At 44.2% G+C, this 18,092-nt stretch overlaps 1 protein-coding gene across 4 annotated transcripts in view; it reads left to right on the plus strand.

The window, feature by feature from the left end:
* EGLN1 (egl-9 family hypoxia inducible factor 1) overlaps positions 1-17,684 on the plus strand; it is a 53,107-nt gene extending 35,423 nt beyond the window's left edge. Inside the window, exons 2-6 of one of the 4 annotated variants that reach the window (XM_045522547.2) lie at positions 5,993-6,058; positions 8,472-8,591; positions 11,303-11,439; positions 14,162-14,229; positions 15,182-17,684. In XM_045522547.2, coding sequence (XP_045378503.2) covers positions 5,993-6,058; positions 8,472-8,591; positions 11,303-11,439; positions 14,162-14,229; positions 15,182-15,246 — 456 coding nt within the window. In that variant the 3' untranslated portion in view covers positions 15,247-17,684. The remainder of the gene's footprint in view (positions 1-5,992; positions 6,059-8,471; positions 8,592-11,302; positions 11,440-14,161; positions 14,230-15,181) is intronic. The other 3 variants (XM_074373161.1, XM_074373160.1, XM_074373162.1) reach the window with 3 other exon arrangements.
* Positions 17,685-18,092: the final 408 nt, after the last annotated feature.

Below are 18,092 nucleotides of genomic sequence, written 5' to 3' on the forward strand. Positions count from 1 at the left end.
TTAAAACATTAATGATGTAAGTTTTTACCTATCTTAAAAAGATTAAATAGCCAGGGTGGGCAAATGGAAGACGTGTGTCCCTGTGCAAAGCTGGTGGGAGTACAGAGGACTCTGGAGGACGTTTTGGCAATAAAACATTTTTCAAGCCTATTTATAATTTTGCTTCTAGAAATTTGATTTCAGGGAGGTGTTGAGGATGTATACCATGACAGAGCTCCAGAACTGTCACTTATCACAATATTGTTTACAATAGCAAAAAGGCCTTAACAACATTTTAAGGAAACAACCTGCATAGCCTCATATGTCCTGATGTGTGGTGTGTTTATCATTGACAGTTAGTCAAAAAAATTAGTAAAAAAAAAAAAATAAGAAGTGAGTCAGTAGTCATTTACAGTCGGTCAACTTTTGACCAGGTATTTAACCGTTTTCTCGTGATCAGGAAAGTAGCAAAGCTTAATGAGTTCTTAACTCTCAACAGCATCTTCCCGGGGAGTCTGGCCTGTGTTCTCTTCTGTCCTCCCTCCACTCCTCTGTGGCACTCTCTTCTCTGGCAGCCACGTGACTCAGCTATCCCCTGTGAAGATGCCTCCTAATCTGCTCTGCAGCCAAGACCTCTTTTTGGAGTTCCAGACTCTCATTTCCAACTGTCTTTTTGACACCTCCACCTGGATGGCCTCCCAGCATGGCAGACTCAGTATGTCCAGAACTGAACTTGTCTCTCCCAAACCCATGTTCCCTACTTCCATTAGTGTTCCCTTAATCTCAGCCCCTCTTAACAAACCCTCTTAAACCATCTCTGATTCTCCTCTATCCCTTGCCCTTCTGTGAAGGCACTTACAAGTCCTTTCACGTCTCTCACGTTCACCACCCCTCCCCATCCCATGTAGCCGCTCCCTCTCCCCCCACTTTTCTCAGAGCTCTTTCTTTGTGTCAGGCTATTGTTTCTTTTCTTGGTCTTTGCACTTGTGTTCTGACTGGTCTTCTCAGTGTCGTTTCTTTTTTTTTCCCTGCCCCCTTTCCCAGATCAATCCTACATTCTACTTGTTGTGTTTGTGAAGCATAGTTCTGATCAAGTTCTGATCAAGATCCTCTGCCCAAAAATGGTGGCTTCCCTCTACCTATAGAACAAGGGTCTGCTCTTTATGAAGGCCTTGAAGTTTGTCCACAGTCTGGCCCCTCTTACCTTTTCAGTTTTCTTCCCCCTTCATGTGAGCTCTGTGCTTTATTTAGCAAATCTGAATAACCCTCGTCACCACATATGTTCTGTGTTTTCTCATGTTTAAAACTTCCCTTATATCATTCACTACATGTAAAATACCGCCTTTTCCAAGTTACGTATTTCTTTTTTTTACTTGTATTTATTTATTGGTGTGTTGGGGGAGGTATTTAGGTTTATTTATTTATTTTTAGTGGAGGTGCTGGGGATTGAACCCAGGACCTCATGCATGCGAACCATGCGCTCTACCCCTTGAGCTATACCTTCCCCCTACGTATTTCTTTTAAGCTGAGCTTAGCTACTACTTCTTCCATAAAGTTTGCCATGATCTGTCGTAATACTGTCTCAGTACCTCCTTGAACATTCTCTTTCTACTTGGAATTAGCTGAATACGTTTTATCCAGCACTGGTCTTCTGAATGGGCCTTGTTGCCCTGTGTGGGCTAGATAGAGGCTTATCTAGAGAGAAACTGCCCTCGCTCTGATGGCTGTTGGCCTTTCTTTCTGTGCTTGTTTCATTTTTGCCATGGTATGGATTTGAAAAATTTACCTCCCGAAACATAAGGTCTGAGTTTATTTATGGTGACATATATTATTTATACCATAAGTTTGGCAAATAAGTCAAGGGATGTGAAATTTTAAATGCACATAGATTATCCTTCCCCATTCTCCTGTTTAATATTTAGCTCATTAATGCAGTGAACAAAATTCATAACTTTTTGTAAATTTTTAAATTGTATCTTTTAGGAAATGAGACTACCTAAGCAGGTGTAATTGAAATCTGCTATTTAAAAAATTAAGTTATTCTTATAATAAATACCAACTTGCTCTTAGTCTGGTTCTTTTTAAAAAATTTTTTTCTTTTTATTGAAGTATAGTCAGTTGCAATGTGTCAATTTCTGGTGTACAGCCCAGTGTCCCAGTCATGCATATACATACATACATACTCGTTTTCATATTTTTTCATTAAAGGTTATTACCAGATACTGACTTTAGTTCCCTGTGTAGTGTAGTTCTTTTGATGACTGATACTCCCACATATTTGAGCTAGATTTATGTAAATCCCAGAGGCAGTGGTCGTGGTGAGGGCATGTGCTTTGGGAGAGGCTGCAGGACACTGCACCTGGGAGAAGTGAGCTTTATGCGCATATCTGGGGGGCTCTAGCAATGGGGAGTCGCTCAGAAGCCCATGAGCAGCTTCACCTGAACTCTAGTTCAGACTAGACACAAGCCTTGTGCCAGGAACTGAGGAGGAAGGCAGATGGAGGTGATTTTCCTCCTAGACTGCCTCAGTCATACACCATCTCTGCTGCTTAGTCTCTGTGACCTTTGGCAAGTTTTTAATTCTCTTTAAAGTTCAGTTTCCTAATCTCTAAAATGGAAGAGGGTTTTTTCTTAATGGAGGTACTGGAGATTGAACGCAGGACCTCGCACATGCTGAGCACACGCTCTACCACTGAGCTACCCCCCGACCCCAAAAGGGAGAGGTTCATTGTACCTACCTTATAAATTTGTTGTGAAGACTAAATGGGGTAACCGTTACCTGGCTTTGCGGTAAATGCTTACTAGATGTTAACTGGCAGTATCTACAAAGGGCAGAGTGCTGTGGGCCCTGAGGTACTATATTTTAATGGACTACATTTTCAGATAAGTAAAGCTTTTCCTCTCATTTAGGGTAAAAATAGTTCTTTGGTCGCCCATAAAATTTTAGTTCTCTTAGCCTTGAATCAGTGTTTTGAAATAATTCAGTTCAAAAAGGAAAAATAAGAAAAAAAAAGTTTCCTGGTTCAACTTCAGATTGAATACAAGCCTTCCAACGCCAGAAATAAATGTCTTCAGATTCCAAAGAGGGATCACAAACCTCTTCCTTCCTTTCATTCTCAGCGTGAAAAACAAATTTATGGTGTTCCTTATCTTAAGAACATCCTCAATCACGTATATTTTCGTATCAAAAAGGAAAAAATAGTATTTAATTGTCCTGCTCGTGGTTAAAGAGGCTCTTCCCAGTGGGAACCTGAAGTATTTGACGTTGGCATCTCCAGGAGATGGCACATCAGGAACCTACTTCACAGTTGCATCAGTAGGCCGTGGCACCATTTCCTTCTCAGGCGGGGGTCCAGACCCTTCCTCTGTCCCCCAGCCCAGCCCTTACAGCAATGTGTAGCCATGTCTGCGCCTCCTCGGGGAGGACAGGAGGGCAGCTGGGAGTGTCACTCAGTCCCTGCAGATCTCTAGAGATAGAGATATTTTAGCTTTTCTTGATAGACTTCAGTGCCTTTCTGTAAATCTCTTGGACCAGTTTTATCCTTTATAGATGTGTCTCAGTCCATTTGGGCTGCTTTATAAACAGCAGACATGTGTTGCTCACAGTCCTGGAGGCCTGGAAAGTCCCAAGATCAAGGCAGCCATGCTGGCTACCATCCGGTGAGGGCCCCTTTCCTGGTTCATAGCCAGCGCCTTCTGGCTGCATCCTTCCATGGTGCCAGGGGCAGGGATCCCTCCAGAGCCTCTTAGAAAAGCACTAACCCCATTCATGAGGGCTCCCCCGTCTTGACCTCAGCACTTCCTAAAGCCCTACCTCCTAGTACCATCATCTTTGGGGGTCAGGATGTCAACAAATGAATTTAGGGGGAGCACAAATACTCAGACTGTGGTAGTTTGCTTTATCTTACAACGATCTTTCCTGTAAGTCCTAGAATGGGGAAGTTGACTCCTTGAACGCTCTGGTTGGGGCTGTCCCCACCCAAGGGTCACAGCGGCTCACTCTTGCTTACCTTTCATGTCCTTCTTACTCTGCTGAATTTCCAAAATCTTGTCCTGTTTCTACCAAGTCAACTTCACCTACTTAAGTACTTAGGCGACAGAGCACTGTCACTTAACTGATCCCTGTATTTGTCAGGCTCATACTGTTTGCTTTTTATCAGCCTTTCCAGATCACGTCTGTCCTTTAAATATAAGCTGAGGTCGTGTGTGGCTCAGAGCCTTGTCCACATGACTTGGTCCCACATGAATAGTTCCGTTTCTCAGGATTCTTTTTCTGCTTATGGTTTGTACTGCTCAGTTTATCAGTTGATTTGTGTGTGCCTGGTTTTTCCTTTCTTTTCAGTTGAGTTCTTTTAGGCAGATACTAGACTGGCCCTTTTTGTAGTGTGATGTGGAAGATATTCCGTAAGTATTTTTGATCCTAATACTGACTCCTAGACTAATAGGTGCTCAAGCAGGAAAAACCAGGTGTAGAATGAGTTGTTATTAGTTGCTTTACCAAGAAATTAAGAGAAAATAAACTGAATTTATTAAAGGTATTGTGAATGAGTCTTACATTGATTAAAAACAAACAAACAAAACAAGAACAGCAACCTCAGAGTCTCTGTTACACAAGTATTTATAAAATATACCAGGAAAACAAAATTAACTAATTAAGACATAAAGCATGAATACTATTTCACAACTGGGAAAGCTTTGTTACATTTAAGGGACTTTAAATTTTGATAATCCAGCTGAGAGCAAAGGATAAGTTTGTTTAAATACGAGTACTCATTTTAAACATAATAGCTGCCAGATTTCATGAGACTTAATGGAAACACGTGTTTATGTGTTCTGAAGTCCAGACGGGGCCTAGTTTCGGGACGTGCGTGAACTGCAGCATGCAGTTTCCCTGCGTCGTTATGAGGCCACACAGTTGTTTGAGTGAATTTATACCCCTTCCAAATCTTAACAGGTTTCCTACAAAATTTGTCCTTCAGCAAAGCTTCCAGGAGTTTGGCTCTTTCTGATCTCAGATTTTCCATGATGATCTGCTTTTTCTGGGCGTGCTTGGGTTCTGCCTTCTTCCCTGGGAGTCTCCAGTTTCGGGAGCGGAGGGGCTGGTCTGTGTTCTGGGACTCTTACCCCAGTCAGAGCGGGATCGCCTGGCTTCCTTCCCGTTTATGAAGCGCTCTTGTGTTATAATCACGGGCACTTAGCTCTGACTACTGGTAGCCTTTCTCGTTTGCTGGGTCGCACTGATGTTTTTCATTTCACCCTGTTTACACTTGTCATAGTGCAGTGCTGCCTTTCCGAGAGCTGGTGTTGACAGGCTGAGCTGGCAGATTAAATGTGGGCCACCCTGAGCCCTGATCCCCTCTCCCCTTCCTTCCTTTCTCTTCATTCAGCAGAGTCCTTGTCACCAGGGCAGAGCTAATGGGACCCAGGGAACACCAGACAAGGCTGAAGTGGCCGTGGCCGCCTCAGGTCACACGTTTAGATGGAGGTGTTTGAGCCGTATCAGAGATTCTAAATTTTAATACAACTGTTTAAAACTTTTACTGCATCTTTGATTTTTTCAGAAAGTCTCGCTTGGAACTTAAATAAAGGAAACATAAATTCTGGCCCTGGTTGAAGGCTCGCTGCACCCCCCCCCCCCCCCGAGGTACCTCCGTGTAGCCCTGGGCTCTAAGGAAAGCAATTCAGAGTGACTGACTGTGACATGTCCCGTGTTGAGGCCCAGTCCTGCTGGCTTCAGTTTTGTTCTGTTCTGAGGTGTCTGGCTGGCTGATCATGACCATTGCTGAGCAGCTCCTTTCCTTCTCTCCGCATGTTGTTAAAACCAGCCTTTCACCTACTAGTTTTATTTTAGTAAACGGTTAATCCCATTCATGCGGTTATGCTGAAGACCTCCGCGTGGCCTTGGTTCTTCTTCCTCTGCACTTCCAGCTCCTTGGCAGATCATGCTGGTTTTCTGCCCTCAAAACACGTCCACTTTGCCATCCCAGTCAGCCTCTTTTTGTGTTTCTCCTAGAAACTGCAGAAGCCAACAAGCAGTCTTCTTTTTTCACTCTCCACCCCGACCCCTCAGCATCTTACGGTGATTAATTACATGGATTCCGAAACTAGACTGCCTGCATTCGTGCCTGGTTCCGCTGTCATGTGACATGGAGGACGCTGATCAACCTTTCTGGCCTCAGTGTCCTTAATGGTTAAATGAAGATGAGGACGATGATTCTGTTTACCTCGTACGGTTGTATCAGATAAGTTACTGCACGTAAATTCCTTAGAATAGTGCTCGGCAAATGGTAAACATCCAAGAAGCGTTGGGTAGTGGGTGGTATGGAGGTTACTGCAGTTGGTATTTTTTATTCATACGATAAAACTGACCTTCTTCGAACATCACTCAGATGTGTTCTCCACTGATTTCCTGTCGCTTTCACGGCCACATCCAGGGTCTTTACTGCGGCTGGCAGGGCCCTCTGGACCACTCTGCCCTTTCCGCTCCCCTCCAGCTGCCCGCCCTTTCTCCCTCCTCGCAGCCCCTCTCCAAGATGTGCTCCCCCGCGTGCATCTGCACGACCCGCCGCTGCCTTCATTTAGTAAGTCTCTGCTCAGATGTCAGCTCTTCCCTGACCTCTGTTCAAGTATCATCCTGTCACTTTCTCTGTCCTTCAACTTAATTGTTTTTCATAGTTGATGAAAATAGCGACTGAAACTTGATGCTGTATGCCAGAAATTGACACATGGTAAACTGACTATACTTCAGTTAAAAAAAAAAGTATCACATTCTAACATCACATTATATATCTATTGTGCTGGGCTCCAGAATAAATGAAAGCAGCAGGCTTTGTCTCTTTTGTTCATCATTTTAGCCCCAGGGCCTTTTATACAGAAAGTAGGTGCTTAAGAGCTGTTTGGAGGATGGGATGGGATGGGATGGGATGGGATGGGATGGAGAAGACAAACAAAGAAAGATTTTCCCCTTCATCCTTACAGGAGAAACGCTGAGACTACCAGGTAGTTTGGAGAGAGGTCTGAATGAAATTTTTTGAGATGAGATCACTTTAGGGAAGAGTTCAGATTGGTTTTTATTTTCTCCATTCTTTTTCGTGGACAAGAAGTGATCATGTAATTCACTGTGATTGTCTCAGTTAATCATAAATGAATTAATTGCCCTGTTAAATTGTTAAGTGCCTTTTCACAGTTACTGTTCAAGGTCTGCTGCACACACCTTTCCTTAGCAGCTAATGACAAGGAAACTCTTTAGGTTTATCTTTTATTGGGCACTATTAAATCCACTAAATCCATGTCATTCTCCGTGTTATTACCAACTTCAAGTCCCAAGAGGAGGAATTTAATGTCTGGAAGCAGGAAAAAGAGAGACATATGTAATCTTCATCAAAAATTCTGTTTTTGATAAAGAGCGGTAGGTCCGGGGTATTTATGAAAATGTTATTTTTTTTTTTCAAGCATTCAGGTTTAAAATGCTTCCTAGTTTCTCAGAGATGGAACAGAATTACTTATTCACTAATCAGTTGAATATGAATTTTTAAAATTAGCATTTGCCATTTATCTCAAGTAATGATTTAATTTAGTTTGTTAACTTTATACTAATTCGTCAATGTTAGTTCATTAAGTCTAATACATGGAGAAATTGGAGAAACAAAGGATTTCAAGAAGGTCTGATAACCTTGAGCATCTTTGCTTTTGTTTCCTTCATAATTGCTGAGGTTTTTTAGAAAAATCATTCTTACTAATTTCAGTTATAAATTATAATGGACTACATTTCTGGGACATGTAAGTTACTTGGTGCTTTTTGTTTTGGGTCTCTTACACCTTCATGCTTTAGCACCCAGCAGTCTTCTGAACTATATCTTGTTAGATAATCTCAGTGGAAAAATAACTTTCTCTCTGACTTGAAGAGGGGTTTGTCACATACTAATGTATCATTTAGCCTTTTTTTTTTTTTAAATCACTGACATTAAGTGAGTTAATATTTGGAGTTGACCTTTTAAATTACGACTATCCAAATTGGTACCACTCAGAGATGGTGTCGGAGTGGGTGTGCGACTGTCCACGTCAGTGCAGGTGTTGTGTGGTGAGCTCAGGGCGGGTGGGCGTCTCCCGTGGAGCAGGATAAAACCCACCTGATCTTGCTTATCAATATGAATAAAGATCACAAAGAGGGTCCCGCAGGTTTTCTGACCTTCGGGCTTTCAGGCAGGGGCACCGGCTTGTGACGGCCGCGTGTTCACAGCAGTGCTGCTCGGGTGCTTTGATGTTGGCTTTTCCCATCACTGTGTTGGGGGAGTCACCAGCCTGCCCTGTGTTCTTTATAAATGTCAACATGGAAGATCTTTACCTCTTGTAATCTACAAAACACGATTTTTATTAGAAGAATTCAAGCGTACTTCAGGGTAGCCAAAAATCTGAGATCTTTGTCCTAAGCTGATTTCCCTTTTTTATTCATACAGGAACTTTAAAAATCCTTCTTCTTCTTCTTTCTACAGGCTATGGTTGCTTGTTATCCAGGCAATGGAACGGGTTATGTACGTCATGTCGATAATCCAAATGGAGACGGAAGATGTGTGACGTGTATATATTATCTTAATAAAGACTGGGATGCCAAGGTACGCAGCAGAGCGGAGCAGCTTTTTTTTTTTTTTTTTTTCTCACAGTGGTTTTTGTTCTCACTGGTACTAAGATTCCTACTCCTCATAGGTGGGCCTGTCTTTAACACATGTAACAGGTACAGCTGTCTCCTTGGCTGTGTTTCAGTTTCAGGTATTAGGAGTGGATCTTTGTGAGGGGGGCAGATACTAACACATCTCAAACAGTGGGTTCCCTTATTTTCAGATTAGGGAAGCATTCACCCCAAATTTAACTTTTACCAAGTGTCTTTTATTAAACTATATTCCTTTTAATAGCTTTCATTGAAACACTTCTGAGAATGTTTATCATGGCTTTTGAAGGAGATTATGTCTGAATGATTGCTAAGAATTATTTGCTGCTTACGCCTGCGTTTTACTGTTTATGCTGTTGAGCAGAGGTTCCGTCTGCCAGGGGGTTGTTGGACTGAATGTCGGAGGCAGAGTTCCTTCTTTCCCTGATGATGGAAAAACTAGAAGTAAATACCGACAAATCCTATAAACCAATTAGAGTATGTAATACATTTACTCTCTCTTATTTTAAATATATATTCCCTTAATATTAGCCCAAGTTTCAATTAAGTTTAAATGACTTAAAACTTGAGAAGTATGTCATGTATTACTGCATTGGAAGTTGTAGAAGCTAATTTTTGGTTGATTTTTTTAAAAAAATCTTTTAAAATTTACTTGATTAAAGCAAAATACTCAAGTAGAAAAGTGCACACAGTGTATATCGTAGTGAATTTTCAGAGTGAACACACTTGTGTAGCCAGGGTGATTTTTTAAAATCAAATAACCTTTAAAACACCTCTGCCCACAACCCACACATACACTCACAGGTGGCGATCGCCAAGTCTTAAACCTGCAGAGACCTAGTCCTGTCCTAAAAGCATATCCTAAAGTGTAGGAGATGCTCCCAGTGCTCCAGTCATTTTTCTATACCATATTGATTTAAAGAACTTCCTCTGTTCTACTTCAGGTTCAAAATGGAGGAAGTTTCACTGCTAAGTAGATTTTGAGGCATTCATGTCGACAAGCATGCCTTTCTGACAATAGCTTTCACAGTGAAGTAAAGAAAGCAATTTGGTAATTCATCCTGAGCTCAATGCACAAAACAGATTGGTGTAACTTTGGTTAAAACTTAAAATACTTAAAATTTTTTCCCCAGATTTTGTGAATGTCTAGAAAGCTAGAAATAATGTTTGTGCAACTCCTAACTTCTGTATTTTGTGGATCTTTTGTTAGGTCCTTTCTAGGCTGATCACCTTTTAATTTTGATATGACCTAGCCAATGTCATTAATAGACAATGTTTTAAAATTAGTACATGAGCAGAAAAAAGTCTTCAGTATTTTTACATGTAGAACTGGGAACTTCCACTGCAAGATTGCACTGAATGTGAGCAGGGCACAGACGTTGCTCTGGGTGCTGGAGACAGCAGCAATAGAAATGTCCCTCATACAGCTTGGGCTCAAGTGGAGGGGACAGATCAGGGGGTTGACAGTGACAGCTGGACGTGTGGGAGCACGTGGGAGGGCCACCGCATTCAGAGGTCAGCAAACGTTTCCCAGAGGAAGATTGGAAGCTTCAACTCTCTCTTTTGAAACGTTTTCAGCCGATCACCTGTGCTGTTCCCAGGGACTCCCGTCAAAGGCAGGAGGGCAGGAGAAAGAAAAGAGGACGTGTTCCCGGTCAGTCTAGAGGTTCTTTAGATGTTTGCCTGAGTGCCGGGGAGTCACTCAGGGCACCGCCGGACCCTGAGGAAGGCGGGCCCGGTACCAGGTCGCCCGCGTTTCCCTCAGGAGGACGAGCCAGCTTCCCTCACTGCGGTCGGGTCGAGGGTCTGCCCGGCCTCCGTGGTGTCTGGGTCGGGTGTCAACACTCCTTTAAATTTCACATCTACCTCTTGAGAAGTTTAGTTTTTCGAGGGTAAAGGGCTTCTCTGGGGCGGGTTTGTCTTCCTTTACTCCTGCCCAGATTATGGTCACCACAAGGACATCTGTCTGCATCAGCCCTCTCTGCGCCCAGTGCCCAGAGCAGGAAGCACTCAGTGGTGGACTGGGTAGGTGAGTCTGTCTGACCGCAGATGGAGGAGGGCGTGTGCTGGGCTGCGCAGCACCGATCTCTCCTGCACGGAGCCCAGTCGTGGAAGCAGGTGGTCGCAGCAGTCACCCGGGTGCCAGGCCCCGTCTGACGATGACCACAGTGGCGGGGATGACTGAGAAGCGGTGACACTTCCTGCTGGTCGATGGAATCCGTAAACAAGAGGCATTAGACTTGTGACCGCTCTTAATATTACCTGTTGAGCTTTAAAACACGATGGACTATCTCTTTGACATACGTAACCATTTGCAGTAATGTTGCCAGGACGACTTGAAATGGATGTATTTTTAAGAGTAGGTTACCAGTGATTAAGACTTTCAGGTGTCATTTTGAAGACTTTTGAATTCAGATAATATTCGTCCATTTCATCAAGTATTTACAAAAATCCCTAAAACGAGAAACACCCTTTTCTTTGCATCAGTGTATGTATTGAAGTCTCCGCTCGCTCGTGCACCTTGTTCACTGAGATACATTTGTGGGTAATGCAGTTAAGAATTCTGCATGACTGAAATGGGCCTCTGTCCCCCTCACCCCAGTTCAGCTGTATAGCATTCTTGGTCACATGTACTTACATATTTGGCTCTTTTCCTAGGTAAGTGGAGGTATACTTCGAATTTTTCCAGAAGGCAAAGCCCAGTTTGCTGACATTGAACCCAAATTCGATAGACTGCTGTTTTTCTGGTCTGACCGTCGCAACCCCCATGAAGTACAGCCAGCATACGCTACAAGGTGGGGTTCTTTTTAAGAAAAAATTGGGAATTCAAAAATTGCACCTCTTGGGGAGTGATGGAAATGTTAGCTACGTGATTGTGGTGGTGGTTTCATGGGTGTAGACATCCATCAAAATTCATCAAATTGTACATCTGAAGTATGTGTAGTTTACTGTACAGGAACCAGACCACAACGAAGGTGTTAAAAAATAAAGTGAAAGAAAAAACCGGCTAAAAGTATAGTAGGCTTGGAGGGGACAGGATAAACTTGGAAGCTTTCTAACGAGTATCTTCCTGTTTTCAGTTACAGTATCATAAGGCTTTGGTCGTTAACTATTTTAATTTGAATAATTTTATAAGGTTTACTCACCGTTAGTGCTGAGTGTTTGTGGCTTTCCTTGCACAGCCGCTCCGTGTCTGGGGGGAAGACACGGAGGCCCAGGCCCTCCCATCTTTCCAGTTCTGTCTCCTTGTTTTCTATCTCTTAACTGCTGTCCATTCTAGGACCTGGTGAGAGTCTTCACCAGGGGGCTGAGGATTAGACAGAAGAGGGAAAGGGCAGGTGTTTAGAAGATGGCTGGGCAGGCTGGGGAGACAGGGGGGATGGAGGAAAATAAGAGGCAACCAGAGAGTAGAAGTGGAGAGAAAAGAAGAGTAGAAGAAGAAAGAAAAGTAGAGAAAAGGTTGCCGTGTGTGAGGTAGCGTTGGAAAAATCAGCCTTCAGCTCTCACAGTGAGCCTCTGGTAGGCTTATTGTATATTCTTTTCTACATTTTCTACTTTATACTTTTTCTACAAAGTTCAAATATAAACCAGTTATATTTAATGTATTCTTAAAAAATTTTTTTAACCATTTACCATGACCCAAATAAAACGTTAAGACTGTTATAATGGAGGATGTCACAGACCCCATTATAAAAAAAAAATTTATAGGGAAAAGAAAGTGCTGTTTTTTAAGTCCCTCTTTTTCGTTATAGAAGGACTTTGGACATTATGGTGGTGAGTTACTGGCGTGCAGTTGCTTAGAGCTGGCGAGATGCCCTTAGGTTCCCGGAGAGAGGAGCTGGCTCTTGGTAATGTTAGAGGTGGGCCAGCCTGTGATGAGGCCCACATTCTGAAGACTCTGTCGTCACCACCTTCCCCTGTTTTCTTGCTTCCTCGCCCTGAATTCATATAGTGAGTAGCACGCTGAGCAGTGTGTGGCCAGAGGTCAGGGGAAGCTGTGCGTGGCACCTGGGGGGAAAGGGTGGGGGATACCGTCCCAGCACGTGCTGTGCCGTCCCGGGGCCCCACCTGTGCCCCCACTGCTGACCTAGACCCTGCTTCGTACACCTTCCTTTCTATGGGATCTTGAGTATGCTCTGGTGTCGCCCTTCCAGATGAAGAGCCGACAGACATGTTTAGGTAGCAAGTAAATGTCAAATGACTGCGGTGTGCTGCAAGAGTTTGGAGGGAGAGAGTAGGGTTAAATTAGCAGTGGGTCTGCTGTCGCCATGAGGAGAGGGCTCAGCTGGGCCTGAAGTGACCACAAGCACGGAGAACCACGGTGCTGGCGGGGCTGAGGCCGGGCAGGTCCCAGCACGGAGCTGGGTATGGGGAGGGGGCTTGTCCTAGCAGATCCGTGGGGTAGTTACATCTGTGGGGCAGTTACAGCTGTTTTCTAGGCAGGACTCGATCCAGATGTTAGAACTCTGATCACTGAGTAACTCAGTTTGGGGCAAGGGCGGAAGAGGCTTGAAGGTGTTTATCCCTGCACCTTCCCCGTAACCAAGGCCACCTGAGAAAATAGGAGCGGCCGTCTGAGGGTCGCCGCGCTGGAGCTCTGGAAAGCTGAGCGAGCTGCGGGCCTCCGTTTCCCCCGTTGTCCAGACTCTGCCTTCGACCTTTCCCTCGGCTGTGCTGCCGGGTTTAGTTCTGGCCCATTTGCCAGCTCTTCTTTTGATCAGGGTTGTTCTGCCCCCAGCGAGCAGTGGCCAGAGTCTGTAAGATGCTGTCACTCACTGCTCTTCCTGCCAAGGAGCTGATCACCGGAACGGGTGTCACTTCCAGTGGTGTGTGTACATCTTCCACATTATCGGTACCAAAAGGTATACCTGAGTGCTTTGTGGTGTTTGACGAGCCAGAGAGTCTTCATTCATTTGTGGAATGAGATATTCCAAGTGAGTGAAATTTTCAGAAAAATGAAGCAAAACGTAGTATAATTGTTTTGATAAAAATCCAAAAAGAAAAAAAACCCCACTCTTGGCAAAAATTAACTTTCTTGATGGCTCCAGTTTATAGGATTGTAAATATCCAGTGATTTCTTGCTGCTGTAAGTAGGGCGACGCCCCCGGAAGTGCTGAGACGCTCAGCCCTGCCTGTCTCTGTCGGACCCCTGGCCCAAGGCCTCCTGAGTCTCTCTTAGAACTTACGCTGCTGACAGTTTGCCTTTTCCGTCACAGCTACTCTTTTCCCTCCTTATTGTCTGTTTCTGATCTGCTGTGGGCTGAAAACAGGTGATCAAGTAGGTTAAGGAGACATTCAGAGAGTCATAAAGGCGCGCCGGCTCTGGGGCAGGAGTGTGAGCGGGCTGGGTCTCCGCCCTGCTCCCGGCGCGGGGGCCGCGGGGTAAGTGGGTTACGGGTGCGGCGCTCGTCCGGTCGGCTGTCCTTTTGGCATTACCAGTTTCAGTAGACCTTTGCAACAGCATACCCTCTTTTCCCCAGTGTGATCATTCTTACCCTATTCTAAATTTTCTTTTAGGTACGCAATAACTGTTTGGTATTTTGATGCAGATGAGAGAGCGCGAGCTAAAGTAAAATACCTAACAGGTAAACACCGGGGCCAGGGCGCGCTGGCAGGAGGCGGCGCCTGCCCGAGCCAGGAAGGCTCGCTCCTTGTTTTGGTCCAATTCTTATTTCCCTTATTTAAGAGACGACGTCTCCCGAGTCGTCTTCATTGTTATCTTTTAACCAACAGAATTGTCAAAACGTGAGGAAAGTTTGAGGCAAAGGAGTCTGAGAGAATGATTCCAGCCCAGGCTGAGTTGCTGTGCGGTTATCCTTCTCAGTCGCAGGCTGCTGAGCTCCTAGGAGCGGCCACCTGGCTCCCCGTCGTTCTCCCGAGGGGAGAGGCGGTGGCTTTTCCTTTCTAGACGCACACGCCCTGTAGAACCCGCCAGGGCTCCCACGTGACACGTGGCCGTGCGGGACGCACACGGGCGGTGGGCGGGAGGGGCTGCCCCCCAGGGTGGTGGCTCTCGGTTTCCTAGCAGATGGGCCACTTACCTTTTTTTTTTAACCCTGCCTTGTTAATGCCACAAATCTGCTCAGTGTTCACATTACTGATTAACTTGCTGTATTTTCAAGAGCCACTGATAATCCCACAGCGACCTTTTAGAAAACTATAAAAATTGGCCATTCGTTCATTTTCTGTGTATTTTTAAAGTCATTTTTTGCAGAAGCCTAGTAGTGTGCTCCCAGTGACACCGAACATACTGCTGTTTAATAGCAATGTGAATGGCTTTCAAACTAAAAAGGAAACAGAATCATCGTCTCTGTGTAGAGAACAGTTTTTCCCTTTGAAGATTTACTAGCTCAGAGCCTGTGCATTCGTCATAAAACGATGCTGAAGGCGGCTTTTAGATAGTTCAAGTGTGATCATTCTCACATGATATGTGTTTGCAGAATTGAAACACTGTGCAGACTGTGGGAACTCAGTGAGAGGCAGTAACAGAGGCTCTCTGGTGCTTAATAAATGAAAGATTTTTTTTTAACCTTGCAGGTGAAAAAGGTGTGAGGGTTGAGCTCGATAAACCTTCAGATTCAATCAGTAAAGATGTCTTGTAAAGCCTTCGAGCCAGCGATGCCCCACCTCACCTACAGCAGGTGTCGCCGCTGTGAACTCGTGAGCACCAGTAAACGGGATAAAGGAGAACAGCCCACCAGTGGACATTTTCATAAGGAAACAGAAACAACTTTTTTGTATCGCATCAAAATGAAGATTTTGACTGTGTGGGCCTGTACTGCATGACGGCCTCCACACCTGGGACTGCTTATGGGCGGATATAAGTTATCAGCTGACAGTGGTATTTACATCTGGACGCGACATAAGTGCCCTGGGTAGAGTTTTTTCATTCTTATATTTTGCCAGATCTGTCATCTAGCTGAGTTCACGTCATCTCTCCCTTTTTTATATAGTCAAGTTTGAATTTGAAGTAATTTTTGTATGATCAGGTACAATTTATCAAAACTGAATTGAGAAAAAAAAATTACAGTATTATTCCCCAAAATAGCATCGATCTATTTTTGTAAACCTCTTCATACTATTAAATTTTGCCCTAAAAGACCTCTTCTAATGATTGTTGCCAGTGACTGATGATTCCTTTAATTTCCTTTTTACTTAAAATAAGAAAAGGAGCACTTTAATCAGCAACTGAAAAATCAGACTGTTTCGTAGCCCGTCCTGCACTAATCTGAACTCTTAGAAATTGCTGCTGCCGTTTTGGACATTGTTAATCATGAAACGTAACAGTAAAACCATCACCATTTACTACCAATAACTTTCAGTTCATGTTTTATAAGGAAAAATGCACAGTAAAAAGGTTTTATCTTTTAAGTTACATTAAAAAACAACAACTAAAGTGGCTGGCACTCAGTGAACTTGAGGTTGTCCTCAGCGTCAAGTTCCCAAGAGAAAGGGCTTGCTTTCGCTTTCAGGCAGATCCTGTAGACTAGACGATCCTGCCCTCGCTCCTGAGCCTCTTCCCTGTGCTTCCCGTCAAGGTGGTCATCCTTTCAGTTGTGCTGTTTCGTTCCCTTCCTCCTCACCCGTCTGACGTGCAGGTCGGAACCCCGTCCCGGAGGTGGGGAGATGGTGCGTGTGTCGCGGCCGGACTGCGTCACCGCACACGTGGCGTCGGGGCCTCCTCGGGCCGCCGCCCCCCACGCTCGATGCTGGTCTCCTTATCAGTCCTGAGAGTTGTATGTTTCCCTTGAAAAAACCAGAAGCGACAAACCGGAAGATTTAATTTTTATGTTTTTAGGAGTCTTCTTTATTACTTTTCAGAGCAAGAGGGACTATTAGAAGAATCCCACCAGGCCTCTAAGACTCCTGTTACTTAACATTTGAACTGGGACGAGTGCCTCCCACGTCCGTCTCCTGGGTTCTTTGGGAAAGCCCGAAGGGTGGTCCCCACAGTTTGCATGAATTAGGGTGTGAGACCTTGCCCACTTCGGCTTTCTGTCTCTGTCCTTGATCTCCTTTGCCAAAATAATGTGAGTGTACAGGAATCTTTCTGTATGTTTCAGTTTATGACAGTTTTAGCATCCGTATAGTTTGTATTCAATTAGAGACCTTTTCTATGGAAAGCTCAGTAATCTTTATTAAAAGATTGCTATTGTTCATGTAAAACATGAAAACCAGTTGTTGGATGAGCTGACAGTGTGGACTTTGGGAGTAAACCATTCAGTGCTGTGATCTCGCCTAGGAGAAACCTGCAGGAGGAAGCTACAGCTGACTTGTTTTCCTTGCCCACGTTCAGTTCTGTTCCACGTCATCTCGTTCCCGGTGGTACCACGTAACGTTTCTACAGTAAGTGCCTCTCCACCCCGGCCGCCCCCGCCCCTCCCCGGGAGCACAGGCTCTTTGCCGTCTGGTCTCGGTGCGGGGCACCCTGTTGGACCACAGCTCAAAAGCTGTTACTTTTAGGTCTAGTAGAAGCTGTGTGGTGTTGATGAGAGGTTTGTTTGATTGTCACAGCACCAGCCTTTTGATCTGGGAGCCCCTGTGTCATTCACACGTGTATCTGCAGTCGTTCGAAGTGTCAGATTCTGCTCTCTGTGGGTTGTGCTTGCCGGACAGGTCTTAACTGTCATATTTTTTGGGAAAAGTTTATATAATTTCTTGGAGGTGGTTGTGAAAGGATCCAGAAATCAGGAGAGCCGTTTCTTTACTGTCCGTTTAAAGTCTGTTTATTTCATGCTAGTGGGACCGTTAACTTGTCACCAAGCAGGACTCTATATAAAGCAAAATTTAAAACTATTTGTGGCCTATATGTGTTTAATCTGGTTGAAGGTAGAGCTTCTAATGCTGTTTTTATTCAACACATTAACCAGCTGTAAAACCCAGACCTTTATCAACAGCAGGCAGAGAAGTTCGGAATTTATATACAGATAGACTATGAAGTCATGTAATTTGAAAAGCGGTGTTTCATTATGAAAGAGCTCTCAAGTTGCTTGTAAAGCTAACCTAATTAAAAAGATGTATAAAATGTTCTTGAAAAATATTATGGTGGTTATTTCCAGCTGTCTTTTTGTTCGTTTCTTAATCCTTTATCATACACTGACTTTCTTAACAGGTGCTTCCATCAGATAATGTGCTTTTCTGTCACGCGCCTCTGGCTGAGTGCATAATGTTTGGAATTACTTTTTATAAATGATAACAAAGGAGAGAGAGAAAATGGTAAATAAACACGGGAGTCAGACAGTTTTCGAAACATCTGGGGGGGTAGCTGGACCCTGTGGGACCCGCGAGCTTTGAGTCTGGATCCTCGACATTTGGATTCTTTTCGCTTTTACTAGGATTTTAAACACTGCTCCATACCTCACACTGTTGAGCGTATCTGTTCCGTGTCACCCTCTGCCGCAGAAAGGAAGGGCATTAGGGTTATCTCTTCTTGTCCCCGGTGTCCTGT

This window comes from Camelus bactrianus, chromosome 11, assembly GCF_048773025.1.
Source record: "Camelus bactrianus isolate YW-2024 breed Bactrian camel chromosome 11, ASM4877302v1, whole genome shotgun sequence".
In the NCBI taxonomy this organism is placed as follows: domain Eukaryota; kingdom Metazoa; phylum Chordata; class Mammalia; order Artiodactyla; family Camelidae; genus Camelus; species Camelus bactrianus.